The sequence below is a fragment of the Pseudophryne corroboree genome, chromosome 4 (genome assembly GCF_028390025.1).
Source record: "Pseudophryne corroboree isolate aPseCor3 chromosome 4, aPseCor3.hap2, whole genome shotgun sequence".
In the NCBI taxonomy this organism is placed as follows: Eukaryota; Metazoa; Chordata; class Amphibia; order Anura; family Myobatrachidae; genus Pseudophryne; species Pseudophryne corroboree.
In genome coordinates this window covers 780,299,020-780,314,062 of record NC_086447.1, presented here as the reverse complement: position 1 = coordinate 780,314,062, position 15,043 = coordinate 780,299,020, and the positions used below count along the sequence as shown (strand labels likewise).

General features: G+C 43.1%; 1 protein-coding gene across 2 annotated transcripts in view; it reads right to left on the bottom strand.

Annotated features, from left to right (window-relative positions):
* Positions 1 to 245: 245 nt before the first annotated feature.
* BICRAL (BICRA like chromatin remodeling complex associated protein) overlaps positions 246 to 15,043 on the bottom strand; it is a 196,449-nt gene continuing 181,651 nt past the window's right edge. For both annotated transcript variants that reach the window (XM_063918308.1, XM_063918310.1), the window contains one exon: positions 246 to 9,627. In XM_063918308.1, coding sequence (XP_063774378.1) covers positions 8,861 to 9,627 — 767 coding nt within the window. In that variant the 3' untranslated portion in view covers positions 246 to 8,860. The remainder of the gene's footprint in view (positions 9,628 to 15,043) is intronic.

Here is a 15,043-nt window from a genome sequence, read left to right as displayed (position 1 = left end):
AAATACACTGGGCGGCGACTATCTGATTGCAGCAATGTAAAAATCGCTGCCTAGCAATCAGGTCTGAATTACCCCCATAGAGCTTTGTAATATTTAGTTATGACATAAATTACAGAGTGGAACTGGCCTCCACCACCTATGAGTGGTTCAGCACACTAAATATCCTGTCACACACATAAGTAAATAAATTCCCGTATATATGTCACTCAATCAAGACACCACAGCTGAACCTTTTTCCCCAAGTCTTTGGTTGTATTGCAGTGATCATTTTAATGGGTAATTTACAGTCAAACAGTTCTAACCATGGATTAAACAATGTATTTACAAAATGCAGAATTAAACACTATTTACTCAACATAACAAAATAAACCGCAATTTCTCATAGTTTTTGTTTGTTTTTTTACAAAACATTTTATAAATATTTTTACAAAATGTATACAAAGCAATTCATGAGTCATTCTATACAAACAAATGCATATCAGTAATGATACAATTCAATAAATTGCTGTAAATAAAATACATATTAAGCCTCGACCTCCTACTTCAAATGTTTGCTCCAGTTAAAATCACTAAAGAAAATGCCAGTATTAAATTTTCGCTGAGACACCAAATAAGCCGTATAAAATGGGTTATGAAATAGAAAAAAAAAGAAAAGATATTAAAAAAAAAGTGATATGTAATTTAGTTTTTAAAAAAAACAACAGGCTGAAAAGGCTATAAAGTGACTAAAACTAAATTTGGAAGACCAAAAAATAAGGCAGTGATTTTTTTTTCTACTTCGTGTTAAAGCATTAGGAAGGTAAATGCACTTGATTTAAATGCCAGTTGAAGAAAAAAGTGGACAGTGAAACATTATTGTGATGTGGGGTCCTCGAGGACATGAATGTTAATTTCACAGAATGAAAGGATAGACCACTAAAGAAGAAAGGGTTTCATTTATCTAGGTGGAATTTGGGATGAGAAAAATCAAACACATGGTCTATGTTGGATTCAAACTGGGAAAGTTCACAAACTACCAAATTTTCTTATACAAATGATGATAGTACATGGCAAGGGTTAGTGCATTGATAGCTGAGAATTTCTACATTTCATGCACATGTATATATATATATATATATATACACATACAGGGCTTAAAGTGGTCCTGGTGAGGTGGTGGAACTCTTGGAGGAGGACCATGGAGGCACCAGGACCTGAGGAAGGAGTTGGTGGCTGCAGCTCATCAGCAACACTAGTGCCGCCTGCAGGATCGGTTGACGCAGATGATGGGGTGGGCTTTTCTGTTGGAATTACTGTACAGGGCAATGGAGGAGGTGGAACTAGTTCCCCCTACCATTACAGGTGGTGGAACTCAGTTCCACCTCGTTCCCCCTCACTTTATCCCCTGTATATATATATATATATATATATATATATACACACACATACATATATATGTACTGTACAAAACTTTTTACAAATGTTGATTTAAAAAAAAATATCTAGTTAATGATTGAATTGTGGTAGTGAGAATTTTATTGCTTCTGATTTGAATACATTGAAATAACAATAGCTAGTAACTAATGTGAAAGGATTATGATGTCTATTTTTATTGACAGATTATCTAAATGTCATAATAAGAAGAGAAGAAAGTGATGGAACTGATGTCCCTTATTACACTATGAGTTAAGGACATAAAAGTTACTTGTTTTAAATGTAAAAAAAGCTACATTATACTACGCACTACATTAAAATAAATTTAAAACTGACATTTCCGTGTTACTCTTATATTGGAATGTTGAAACGCTATATAAAATTGTAAATAATTTCTGATAATTGGCACAATGCAAAAAAATGGCAATAAGAATGTACAAAAAAAAAAAAGTCAACCTACCCCATCATATTAAACTAAATAAACAATATGGTTTTCCACACTTACATTCCTATTGCTGTGCATCAGTTAGACCTGTAACTACAGCCAACAATTTAGCCAAGGTCGGTACCAGATGAACAGGTTCCGATATAAAAGACAATGTCTGTTTTACATTGACAGTTATTCACTAAATAAAAATCATCTTTATTTATTATGCAATCTAACAAAAAAAAGGCAGCATATGACAAAAAAATGTAATCCGAATAGGTTTTGAGGGCCACTAAACCTAAAACGCAAGTTGTTTTATATGAAAGGGTCACTACCTAGGAACATTGAAAATGATATATGCAACTAAAGAAGTTTTAGGTGAAAATATGGAGCCGGGAAACCGCACCTCCGGCCAACTCTGATTTTTTTTTTAAAGGGGCAATCATTTACAAGGCAAAACCATGCTTTGTAAATGATTGCCCCTTTAAAAAAAAAAGAAAGTCTGAGTTAGGCTGGAAACCCGCACCTCAGGCCAACTCGGACTTCATTTGGGGGGTCATTCCGAGTTGATCGCTCGCTAGCTAGTTTTAGCAGCCGCGCAAACGCTATGCAGCCGCCCACTGGGAGTGTATTTTAGCTTAGCAGAAGTGCGAACGGTTGTATCGCAGAGCGGCTACAAAAATTTTTGGTGTAGTTTCAGAGTAGCTCAAAACCTACTCAGCGCTTGCGATCACTTCAGACTATTCAGTTCCGGATTTGACGTCACACACCCGCCCAGCGTTCGCCCAGCCACGCCTGCGTTTTTTCTGGCACGCCTGCGTTTTTCCGCACACTCCCTGAAAACGGTCAGTTGCCACCCAGAAACGTCCACTTCATGTCAATCACTCTGCGGCAAGCAGTGCGACTGAAATGCATCGCTAGACCCTGTGCAAGACTACATTGTTCGTTGTGCTCATACGTCGCGCGTGCGCCGCATGCGCAGAACTGCCGATTTTTAACCTGATCGCTGCGCTGCGAACAAATTCAGCTAGCGATCAACTCGGAATGACCCCCTACATCCGGCTCCTGGTCATAGAGGAAGCATTTTCTCCCATACACACTAACCTGTAAACCTATTTAAGGACTCTGCGGGGAGACAGAGCATTAAATAGCTGGTAGGCACTCAATCATGGAGCAAGTGTTCATATCATGTGAAATATATTGAATTCTATCACAGTACAGGAATGTTAACATATATACTTGTAAATGTTAAAAATAAAACCTTTTCATATTGTATCAGCTTGCAGTTAAGTTTCGTGGCTCTTTAATTCAGTATATTGTAATCAATTTACGTAAACAACACTGATAAAGGCAACAAAAATAAAAGATACATCGACCTGCTGCAAATCAGTTCACACAGTACAAAGACTATACAGAAACATTGTGTAGGCGTTTCTAAATGAGGACTTATTGTGTATCACAAAATGATTGGCTCATTTGTATATTAGTAGATTTAAAAAGTTCAACAAAAATAGAGTGTCTAGAGTTAAGTTACAAGATAAATCCACTGATTTTGCTCTGTACCTTTTTACAGCCATTTTGTAGCTTGAACCAATATTCAAAAGAATGCGGACTATCAAATCCCTAAACTTAATAATAACATTACAAAGTGCCTACATGATGTCATTGGCTCCTAGAGAATTTATAGGCTGAACTCTCAGTGACATCACTGGTTTCTAGTGAATTCAAAGGCTGAATTTGCATAAGTCTACAAAATGGCTGACTGAGAAGTACATCAGTGATATCATTAGTTACTAGAGAACATATAGGCAGCAATATCATGCATAGTGGCAGAATCAGTTAGCTGCAGGCTGACTCGTGCAGTCTGTTCCACTGTGTACAGTGTCAGGAGCTATTCCTCAATTGAAGACCAGCAATTAACTCACAAGTAGCACAGAGGCAGCAGCTCCTGGGGTGCAAGCAGAGATGAGCATTACCTACTGCCTCGCAAGCTTATTGTGGCTCACTAATGAAATAACTCTGGGCACTTAACACAGGAGAACAGAGTGCACAAGGCAAGCCGTGGCTAATTGAGTCTGCCCCAAAATGTTCAACTTACTAAATGGTTTCTTCTGCTGTGTATAATGAATAGGTACACTATAATGATCCAGAAATGGATGTAGATACGTTTACTGTAATAGACATTAGGGTGTAATAAAAAAAAAAATCTTATGTAATCCATGGCAGCCAATCATATTCTAGGTTTCATTCATTTGCCTAGATGCTTACACTAGGTTGTTCAAAGTGGATATGTGATTGGCTACTACGGGTTATGATTTCTCAATTGTGTGATAGTATATAAATGCTATTAAACCTTTTTTGATTTGCTGTAAGGAAGGTGCGAAAGTTACACAAATAGTTACAGAGAGCTGTCACACGGAGGGGGGGGGGGGGGGGGGGGGGGCTGACCGTTTCCCGACCACCCAAACCAAGGCTCCATTCTCTATCATGGGAAGAAACAGGTGATACATATCTCGTTACATTCATCTCACATTTCCAAAGTGTTACAATGAAAATAAAAATTGATATGATTTAAATGAAAATAAGATATTTTCTTGGGATTTGTTCTCCTAAAATGCCCACAATTGGTTTTTCTCAGATTATGTCTTTGTCGCTTTCCAAATATGGCAGCTTTAGGGGTAAATTTACTAAATCATCTAAAAATGAAAAGTGGTGGTGTTGCTGATAGCAACCAGATTCTATCATTCTCTATTGCATCCAAGAAAATGATAGACAGAATGTTATTGGTTGCTATGGGCAACATCTCCACTTGTTGTTATAGAAGTTTTAATAAATCCACCCCTTACAATGCTCTTGGCATACAATGGAAGCAATCCCTACATATAACTATTCTTCTGATTTCATGTATAGCTATCTACAAATAATTTCACTTACGTATGGTTTTTTTTGTACAACCAAGTTCATATGCTTGATAAAGGCAGATATTATAATGAAAGTGTATTCTCAAGTGTAATATATGACATAATAGTAAGTGGCAGCTAGCGTCAACCAAACATTGCTGGTTAATACATATAAACATACATGAAATGTTACATACCGATCCTGTATGTAATATATGTGCTGGCTGCCTTATCCCGGGGATCGGCAGTGCTGTGTGTTTCACAGCTGTCACTGCACCCGGGACTCAGCATTTGGCTTCACTTCTTCCTATATAAGCCCGCCCCCAGCCTCCCATTGGCTAGTTTCACAAGAGTCTGGGCGCAGTCTTATAGAGGAAGGAGAAGTGAAGCCGAATTCTGCTGCGTTCCGGGGACAGCAGCGGCTCAATGAAACACAGTGGCACTGCCAATCCCCGGAGTAATGCAGCCAGCACATACAGATATAGCCATGCTCGTCATTACTGTGATGCAGCATGCTGCAACACGGCTTGCTGCATGGCATGCAACCGTGATGCAACATGCCACATCGCAGTAAGATGAGCATGGCTGCATCAGTATATTACATAAAACAATACATCTATGTTTACATGTGTTGTCGCAGCCCCCTTCCCCCATGCAGCAGCCGCCACTCGTATTAATTAAATGTTTATATTAGATCACATCTAAGGGTTAAGTCAGTAAATGTAAAGTACAATAGTTTTTTGGGACATGTTATTAGAAGAAATCCAGAACAACATTTTTCATTGGAACAGTCAAACAACATCCGGCCACTCATGTTGCCTATCAAACGCTACACTGCAGAATATATCTGCCGGTATCGCTGTATTACGTTGCTAGACCTTCTCTCTAGATATTATAACTACGAATCAGCGATAAATACAACCACTACTTGATTCTAGGTAACTTAACAAACTCCATTTAAATTACTTTTAAGTGCTGCCTAGGTCCAACCAGCCATAAATGAGGTTCCTGAATCAAGTTTGACCATTTCATGAGCCTTATTTAACTAACACGTTTGTCCCATAATATAACCAAAAGCTGCAAAATGTGCCATTGATGCAGCTGCAAGAAAAGCCTTCACAGCCTTTGATGAGAAGGACATGAAGGAACAACTTAAATGTGAGTAAATGCCTATAAACAAACATAATTCCCAGTAATTCATTTTCTGTAACACCCACAGATCACCAGATTTCAAAAGGATCAAGTTGGACACAGTGTCCTGGATTATAAATATCCATTTTACTTGGTAGGTGGCCTGACTCATCTTACCTATAGGTCGGCACAGCATCTCCGGGTCATATGCGCATGAAGCAAGACACCTGGCTGGCCCTAGAACCTGGCATGCATGGCACAAGTTCTGCCCGGGGGGGTGTGCTTTAGTTGATCATGTATAATCACATTTTTATCCAAGAGCGGATCAGTGAGCTCCACTCCCCTTTTCTGAGTGTAAATGTACTTTACTTCTTCTTGTTTGTTCTATGTATTGCTTACAATGGTACTGAATATCATTCACATTGTCATATCATTATAAACCATAAATTATCCATATTCGACATTGCTAATAAATGAAGCACATTTAATGTTACATATATGCTAATTAGCTCCTAATCTATCCTTAATGTAATATGTTGAGTGGTACAAGGAATCTCTGAGACCAAAACTATATTGTACTGTGTCAGAAGAATCTAAGCTTTGCGGATGTTTCAGTAAAGGTGCAGTCTCTCAGAATACATATTCTGGGCTTAATAATTTAGGAGTACTGTGGGCTAAATGTAATAGCCTCTGAGTTGCCGGAGGTGTCGGACTTTGCCGCTTTAAAAAAACGGGCAGACTCGCACGATCATTTACACAGCAAAACCAACCTGGTTTTGCCTTGTAAATGATTGCTGCTTTAAAAAAATTGTCAGACTCGCACAAAGTTCAGCACCTCCGACAACTCAGAGGTGCCCTGTACACATAGCCTACAAAGAACATAATCTGTTCTATATATGATATGTTGTGTTATCGCAGGCAGTGTATAATGTTGGTAGGCATGGATTGTCTGATATTAAGTGACTAAGGGGCAGATTTATTAAGCCTGGTGAAGTGATAAAGTGGAAGGTGATAACGCACCAGCCAATCAGCTCCTAACTACATTGTTACAGGCTGGGTTTGAAAAATGACAGTTCGGAGCTGACTGGCTGCTGCGTTATTACCTTCCACTTTATCACTTCACCAGGCTTAATAAATCTGCCCCTAAGGCCGGTATCCAATTGGCTGTGGTAATTTACTGCAGCTAATGGATTCTTTCTGGGGCTATCCAATTAGTCCCGATACGCAGCACTTAGGGATTATTCCTCGGGTGCCCCAGGCACCTGAAGCATAATACGCGATAAGCAGCCATCAGAGACCCATTTTTTGCGTGATAATTTATTTATTTATTATTTATTAACAGTTTCTTATATAGCGCAGCATATTCCATAGCGCTAAATAATGCATGGGTCCATAAACTTATCCTGGATCCCATGTGATTCGCCTGAAAATGAGTAATTTACCGCACAATAAAAACGGGCTATAATTAGATAGCCCAATATACTATTGTGCTATTTTAGCTCATTTTTGCTGTGCGTTAAATTAACGCTGGCAATTGGATACCGGCTTAAAGGGAAGATTTATCAAAGCTTGAAGAGAGATAAAGTGGAGGGAGATAAATTTTGGGGTCTATGTACTAAGCCTTGGAGAGAGATATAGTAGACGGAGATAAAGTACCAACCAACCAACCAACCAGCTCCTAACCATACCTCCCAACTGTCCCGATTTTCGTGGGACAGTCCGTTTTGTTGGGAAGTATGTCCTGTCATTTTTCAAACATGGCCTGTAACATGGCAGTTAGGGGTGATTGACTGGTACTATCTCCATCCACTTTATCTCTCTCCAAGGCTTAGTACATAGACCGCAAAGTACCAACCACCAATCAGTTCCTGTGACTTTACAAGTTGTGTTTGAAAAATGACAGGAGCTGATTGGTTGGTACTTTATCTTTCTCAGCTTTATTTCTCTCCAAGGCTTAATAAATCTCTCCCTAAGGAGCCTATTTATTATCGGGACTTGGTACTGGTAATTATAATTTCTTGTTACCACTTTTTTGGTAATAGGAAATAAAGTGTTGAAGTAATGTACCAAGAATTACATGCCGGGACAGAAGCCCCCTACTGTAATGTGATCCATTTACTTCTGGAATCGAGACCAGGTCATACCACTGCGCACATGCAGTCATCAGACCATGCATATACAAGCCCCCACTGCCAGTAACTTTTGCAGTGTGAAATCTTACTGGGGTAAGATTGATAATTTACGAGTTTAGCTGCCCATAGAGAACCCTATGCGGGCTGCTTTTACAACGGAAAATGGGGGCTCGCAGGACTTATTTACCCCATACAAATATTCTGGGATCCTTAAAATGGGACGCAGTTAATTTCCCAAACTACGGGATACTGATGGTCAAAATACCGATGCCGGAATCCCGACAGTAGGGGAAATGCCAGCAGTCAGAATCCCAGCCGAAACCCGGTATTCCCACTCGGGTTTCACGTTATCACCCGATAGGAAATAGAATAGTGTGGCGAGCCACCGGGCCCGAAGCGTGGTGAGCGCAGCGAGCCCGCAAGGGGACTCGCTGCCTCACTCTTGGGATTCTGGCAACTGGAATTCTGGTGTCAGTCTTCTGAATGCTGGGATCCCGACCACTGGGATTTCATACCGGACCACTTAATATTTGCTGGTACCTCAATATCCCGCAAATACTTCTGGATAATGCTGTCCCTAAATAAGGAGGAGGGGGGGGGGGAGGTTGTTCGTTATAGAGTAGACTGCACCTTTCATGAAAATGAAAAGAAATAAACCAACATGGTTTCGATTCATGTATTAAAAAAAACCCATTCTGATTGTCTAAGGTAGGCTTGCTTTAATTTATAAACGAAGGGTCACCTCAAACTTCTGTGTGCAGATATCTGTCGTGCTAGGTTTCTTTTGTGAATAATATCACTATTGCTTTTCAACCACTGGTCACCTATGCCTTACAGAAGAAGGTGGAAAATGTCCTTTAACACTCTAATATACTATTGACAGCTGCTTCTAAAACTGAATCAGTTTCTACTGCACCTTCCCTAGACTCTGCAACTTGTTTGTCCACACAGTTTTCTTCTGATGATGTTGCCGGGCACTTAACAAATTCTAATTCTGCGGAATTGCTACTATTGACTTCGCTTTTCAAGCGTTTTGCACTTAATTTCAGTTCTACAACATCTCTGACTGATTGTTTTATAGTCTTACTACGAGCTAGACTTTTGCAGTGGTTTCCAGGGCTCGCTGCAATGTCCCTTTGCTCGCCCACAGTTTCTAGAGAAGGTCCTGGTGTTTTACCTTGGGGATGTTCTACATCACTTGTGTCCACGTTTAATCCAGGACCAGGAATGGACATTTGAGCATTGACAACCGAGTCTGTTTCCTTAGATGTCCTAGAAGATGCATCTAGATCTGAAGAACATTCAGTGTACTTGCCTTTCAGTCTATAAATGTCTGCAAGATGTTCACATGGTGAAAGACTCGGGTTCTTCAATGTACCATCTTCGTTAAGGCTGTCTTTTTCATCAGAATAATATTTACGTTTGTGTGATGATAAATTGTTGTTAGGCACTAAGCATGGCGTGTCATCATTAGATGGACCTATATTTGTCTTGTGTTTAGCAACATTGGCCATCGGACAAGCTAAGGTAGGAACTGCATCCGCACTGTGATTGCTGAGCAGCTTTGCTTCAGAAGAATCTTCTTGTAATTGGGTGGTGCAACAGAATTCTGCCAGGTAACCATCTGCAAAATGGGATAGTTAGTCAAAAGTGTTAAAAATATGGAAGGATGCAGCCCATCATATTTCACTAGTTATCAGCTTGTCAAAATGACGAAGCAACAAAATAGTTATGTCAGCGCTGGCGGGGGTGCGCGCCCGAACAGAGTTACACTTGAATTGCTCCATCAGGCGCCATCATTGTGTGCCCTCTAGTGGCTGTTGGCATGCGAAACACTTGAATTCCACCCATAAAGGTGGGGAGCAGCGTTAGCCTTTTATTATATAGGATACTAACAATGCTTTTTACTTTTCAAGTTTTTTTCAGTGTAATTGTTTTATTTCTTTTTTATAACAAAGAGTCAATTCAGAGGCTACATTAGTATATTATTGGCTATAAACACTGTCACGATCCATCATGGATCTGATCCCAAAAAACTGTATTATTAGAATTGCATGTTGTTGTATGGAAAACGTAATTTGTAAAATTGTATGCCAAAGTGTCATTCTTGAATGGGGAGGTGTAATGTACAACCAGTTATGAAAATGCAATTTTTTCTATGTACCACCTTCTCAGGTATATTCTGTGTAGGAAGGAAGCCTGTGTTCTACTATGCGACAGCTGGCCAGTCTGTAATTAACAGGTCCGTGTTTATTCTGAACCACCAGGTATGGAGGTTTGTGTAGAGGTCTGTTTACTATAAATGGCAGGGGGTCGTGCCTGCATGCCAAAAGACACTCTATAGAAAGTGTTGAATCTCTTTCCTAGCCAAATCCATAACATTCCAGACCCTTAGGCTTCAAACAGACTGAAGTAGATAAGGAGATTTATGGTAGACTTACCATAGTTAAATCTCTTTCTGCGAGGTACACTGGATTCCACAGGGAATAACATTGGGGTGTAGAGTTGGATCTTGATCCAAGGCACCAACAGGCTAAAGCTTTGACTGTTCCCAGGATGCATTGCACCGCCTCCTCTATAGCCCCGCCTCCAGGCACTGGAGCTCAGTTTCGTTAACCAGTCCAATGCAGTAGCAGGAAAAAGAGAAGGTAGATGTTAGTCACACAGAACCACATTCTCACGACAGGAGAAGGGACTAGCTGCTAATGCCATACAAACCCAAAGAAGCTAAGTGCGTCAGGGTGGGCGCCCTGTGGAACCCAGTGTACCTCGTAGGAAGAGATTGAACTATGGCAAGTCTACCATAAATCTCCTTTTCTGTAGCGGGTACACTGGTATTTCATGGGGAATAACATCGGGGATGTCCTAAAGCAGTTCCTCATGGGAGGGGACGCACTGTAGCGGGTACAAGAACCCGGCATCCAAAGGAAGCATCCTGGGAGGTGGGAGTATCAAAGGCATAGAACCTGATGAACGTGTTCACAGAGGACCACGTAGCCGCCTTGCACAATTGGTCAGCGGACGTGCCTCGGTGGGTCGCTCAAGAAGGTCCAACAGGCCAAGGTTTGCTTATTCGCCAGCCAGCCATGTTTGTGAAAACCAAAAAGTACATAAAAAGGGTATCTGACGTCCTGACGGAGGCAGTCCTCACTACATAAATACGAAGAGCCCGTCCTACATCTTAAAGACCGCTCTTTGGAGGACAAACCAGAAGAGATAAAGGCCGGAACCACAATCTCTTGGTTAAGATGAAAAGATGATACCAACTTAGGTAGATAACCAGGGCGAGTTCTAAGAACAGTCCGGTCACGGTGAAAAATCAGAAAGGGTGGACGATAGGACAAAGCGCCTAAGTCCGACACCCTCCTAGCAGAGGCAATAGCCAGCAGAAACACGACCTGAAGCATAAGATATTTAAGGTCCACAGACTCAAGAGGTTCAAATGGAGACTCTTGTAGGGCATTCAAAACAACAGACAGATCCCATGGAGCCACCAGAGGGACTAAGGAAGTCATTCCGACCCGTTCGCACGCAGCGGTTTATCGCTGCGGTGCGAACGAGTCCGGAATGCGCATGCGCGGCGGCCGCAATGCGCATGCGTGACGTTGCCTGGCGACAGGGGTCACCGGGTTACGTCGCGTCCAACGAAGAGAGCGGTCGCAGAGCCGACCGCAAGAAGATTGACAAGAAGAAGGCGTTCCTGGGCGGATTCGGACCGTTGGCTGCCGTTTTCGGGAAGTGGTAAGAAAAACGCAGGCGTGTCCAGGAGAATGGAGGGCGGATGTCTGACGTCAAAGCCGGCTCCAGCATCGCAGAGATCGTCGCACAGGGTAAGTAGGTATAGGGCTGGTCTTGTTCTGCTTGAAAAATGTTTAGCTTAGCAGGGCTGCACAAGCGATCGCAGCCATGCTAAGCTAAAATACACTCCCCCATAGGCGTGGACTAGTTGATCGCAGCAGCAGCAAAAAGTTGCTGGCTGCGATCAACTCGGAATGACCACCATAGGGAGACTGAATCCGTAAAACACCCTGAGTGAAAGTATGAACATCAGGGAGAGATGCAATTTTCTTCTGAAACCACACCGACAAGGCAGAAATATGAACCTTGAGGGAGGCCAGACGAAGGCCTAAGTCCAGGCCCTGTTGCAGAAAAGCCAAAAGTCTGAAAGTTTTGAAAGTATATGCATCATAATTCTTACCAGCACACCAAGTGAAGTAAGAATTCCAGACCCTATGATAAATCCGTGCAGAAGCCGGTTAACAGGCTTTCAACATAGCTTGAATAACCGCCTCAGAGAATCCCTTGGCCCTCAGGAGGGAAGCTTCAAGAGCCACGCCATCAAAGCCAGTTTAGCAAGGTCCGGATAGACACAAGGGCCCTTAATGAGGAGGTCTGGGCATTGAGGAAGTAGAAGAGGATGCTCTATCGAGAGACCTTGCAAGTCTGGGAACCAATGCCATCTGGGCCATGCTGGAGCGACTACAAGTAGCATTCCTCTTTCCTGCTTGAACTTCCGCAGTACCCTGGGCAGGAGTGACACTGGAGGGTACACGTATGGCAGCCGAAAGTTCCATGGAATTGCCAGTGCGTCCACGAACGCTGCTTGAGGATCCCTTGTCCTTGATCCGAAAACCGGAACCTTGTGATTGTGTTGAGACGCCATCAGGTCTACATCTGGTAGGCCTCACTCGTCCACTAGGCATTGAAAGACTTTCGGATGAAGACTCCACTCTCTGGCGTGAAAGTCCTGACGACTGAGGAAATCCTCTTCCCAGTTGAGGACTCCGGGAATGAACACTGCTGATATTGCTGGCAGGAGGCTCTTTGATACTTCCAGCATCACCATGCGGCTTCGAGTGCCACCTTGATGATTTATGTACGCCACTGTGGTGGCGTTGTCTGATTGTACTTGAACAGGCCTGTTCAGTACTAGAGGCAGGGCCAGTGTCAACGCATTGAACACTGCCCGCAATTCCAGAATGTTTATCGGGAGGATAAATTCCTCCCTGGTCCACCGACCCTGGAGAGAGTGTTGCTCCAACAACGTGCCCCAACCCCGCAGACTGGCATCCGTTGTCAAGAGGACCCAGTTGGAGATCCAGAAGGGACGGCCCCTGCCCAACTGTTGGTCCTGTAGCCACCAGCTCAGTGACAGACAAACCTCCGGAGTCAAGGAGATCATTTGAGACCTGATCCATGAGGCAGACCATCCCACTTGGAAAGGATTAACCTCTGCAGAGGGCGGGAATTAAATTGAGCGTACTCTACCATGTCGAAAACCGACACCATGAGGCCTAGTACTTGGTCGCTGAGTGTATCGACACTCTTGGGCGAGAGATGAAATATCTGATCCTGTCCTGAAGTTTCAGGACTTTCTCTGGAGACAAAAACAATCGTTGGTTGTGTGTGTCCAGCAGTGCCCCCAGGTGCACCATGCTCTGAGCAGGGACCAGCAAGGACTTTTCCAGTTGATGAGCCACCCATGGGCTTGTAGGAATTGGACCGTCAGTTCCAGATGACTGAGGAGAACCTCTTTGGAGTTCACCAGGATCAGCAAGTCATCACGGCCATGACTTTGGTGAAGATCCGAGGGGCCGTGGCCAATACAAAAGGCAGTGACTGGAATTGATAATGTAGGTTGCTAATAGCAAACAGCAGATATTGCTGATGCGACATGGCAATAGGTATGTGCAGGTAAGCATCCTGTATGTCCAGGGATACCATGTAGTCTTCGGGTTCCATGGCAGCACTGTAGAGTGCAGAGTTTCCATATGGAATTTGGATACTCTCACATACTTGTTCAATGATTTGAGGTTGAGTATAGGCCGGAAGGACCCATTTGGCTTCGGAACTAGAAACAGGGTCGAATAGTATCCCCTGCCTCTCTGAGACAGAGGCACCGGCACTAACACTCCGGTATCCAGGAGGGACTGTACAACCAAGTGTAGAGCTTGCGCTTTTAACGGATCCGCAGGGATAGCCATTGTGCAAAACTGGCGAGGGGGACGTCTCTTGAAAGAGACTGCGTACCCGTGAGAGAAACCTTCCCGCACCCAGGCGTCCAAAGTGGTCTCTAACCAGGCCTGGGCGAACTGCAGAAGTCGGCCTCCCACTCTTGGGTCCCCTAGGGAGAGGCCCGCCCCGTCATGCAGCAGGCTTGTCTTGGAAGCAGGCAGACGGGCGGCCCAGGATTGTTTAGATTTAGGTTTAGTGGTTTTGGAAGCACGAGCCTGTCGCGGATACGCCTGACCCTTTGCTTTTCCTGGAGGTCAAAAGGAACGAAAGGTGGTACTCTTAGCCTTCGGAACAGAAGGATTAGTATTTGGGAGACATGCAGTCTTGGCAGTAGCCAAGTCAGTTACAATCTTGTTCAGATCCTCCCCAAATATCTCCTTTAAAAGGAAGCACCTCCAAAATCTTTTTGGAGTCCAGGTCCACCTTCCAGGACCTTAACCACATAATTCGACAAGCCAGGATGGACGTAGTAGAGGCCTTGGCCGCCATTTCACCTACATCAGAGGCTGCCTCCTGAATATAGTGGGAGGCTGTGGTAATATAAGACAGATATTGTCTGGCAGTGTCAGAAAAGTCCTGAGCAGCTCATCCTCAATTGCCTGAACCCATGCTTCAATACCTTTCGCAGCCCAGCAGGCTGCCATAGTGGGTCTATGTACAGCGCCAGTAAGGGAGTAAATAGACTTCAGGCATCCCTCCACACGTTTATCCATTGGTTCCTTCAGTGAGGTGACAGTGGTGACAGGCAGAGTAGATGACACCACAAGACGGGCGACATGAGAGTCCACCGGCGGTGGTGTTTCCCACTTGTTATTCAACTCCACAGGGATAGGATACCGAGCTAGCATCTTTTTAGACAGGGAAAATGTATTTCCTGGTGACGACCAGGATTTCTGACGTATGTCAATTAAGTGGTCAGAATGTGGTAAGACTACCTTAGCAACCTTCTGACGTTTGAACTTATCAGGTTTCTTAGACGCAGTAGTAGGCTCAATGTCATCATCTATTTGAAGAATTAGCTTAAT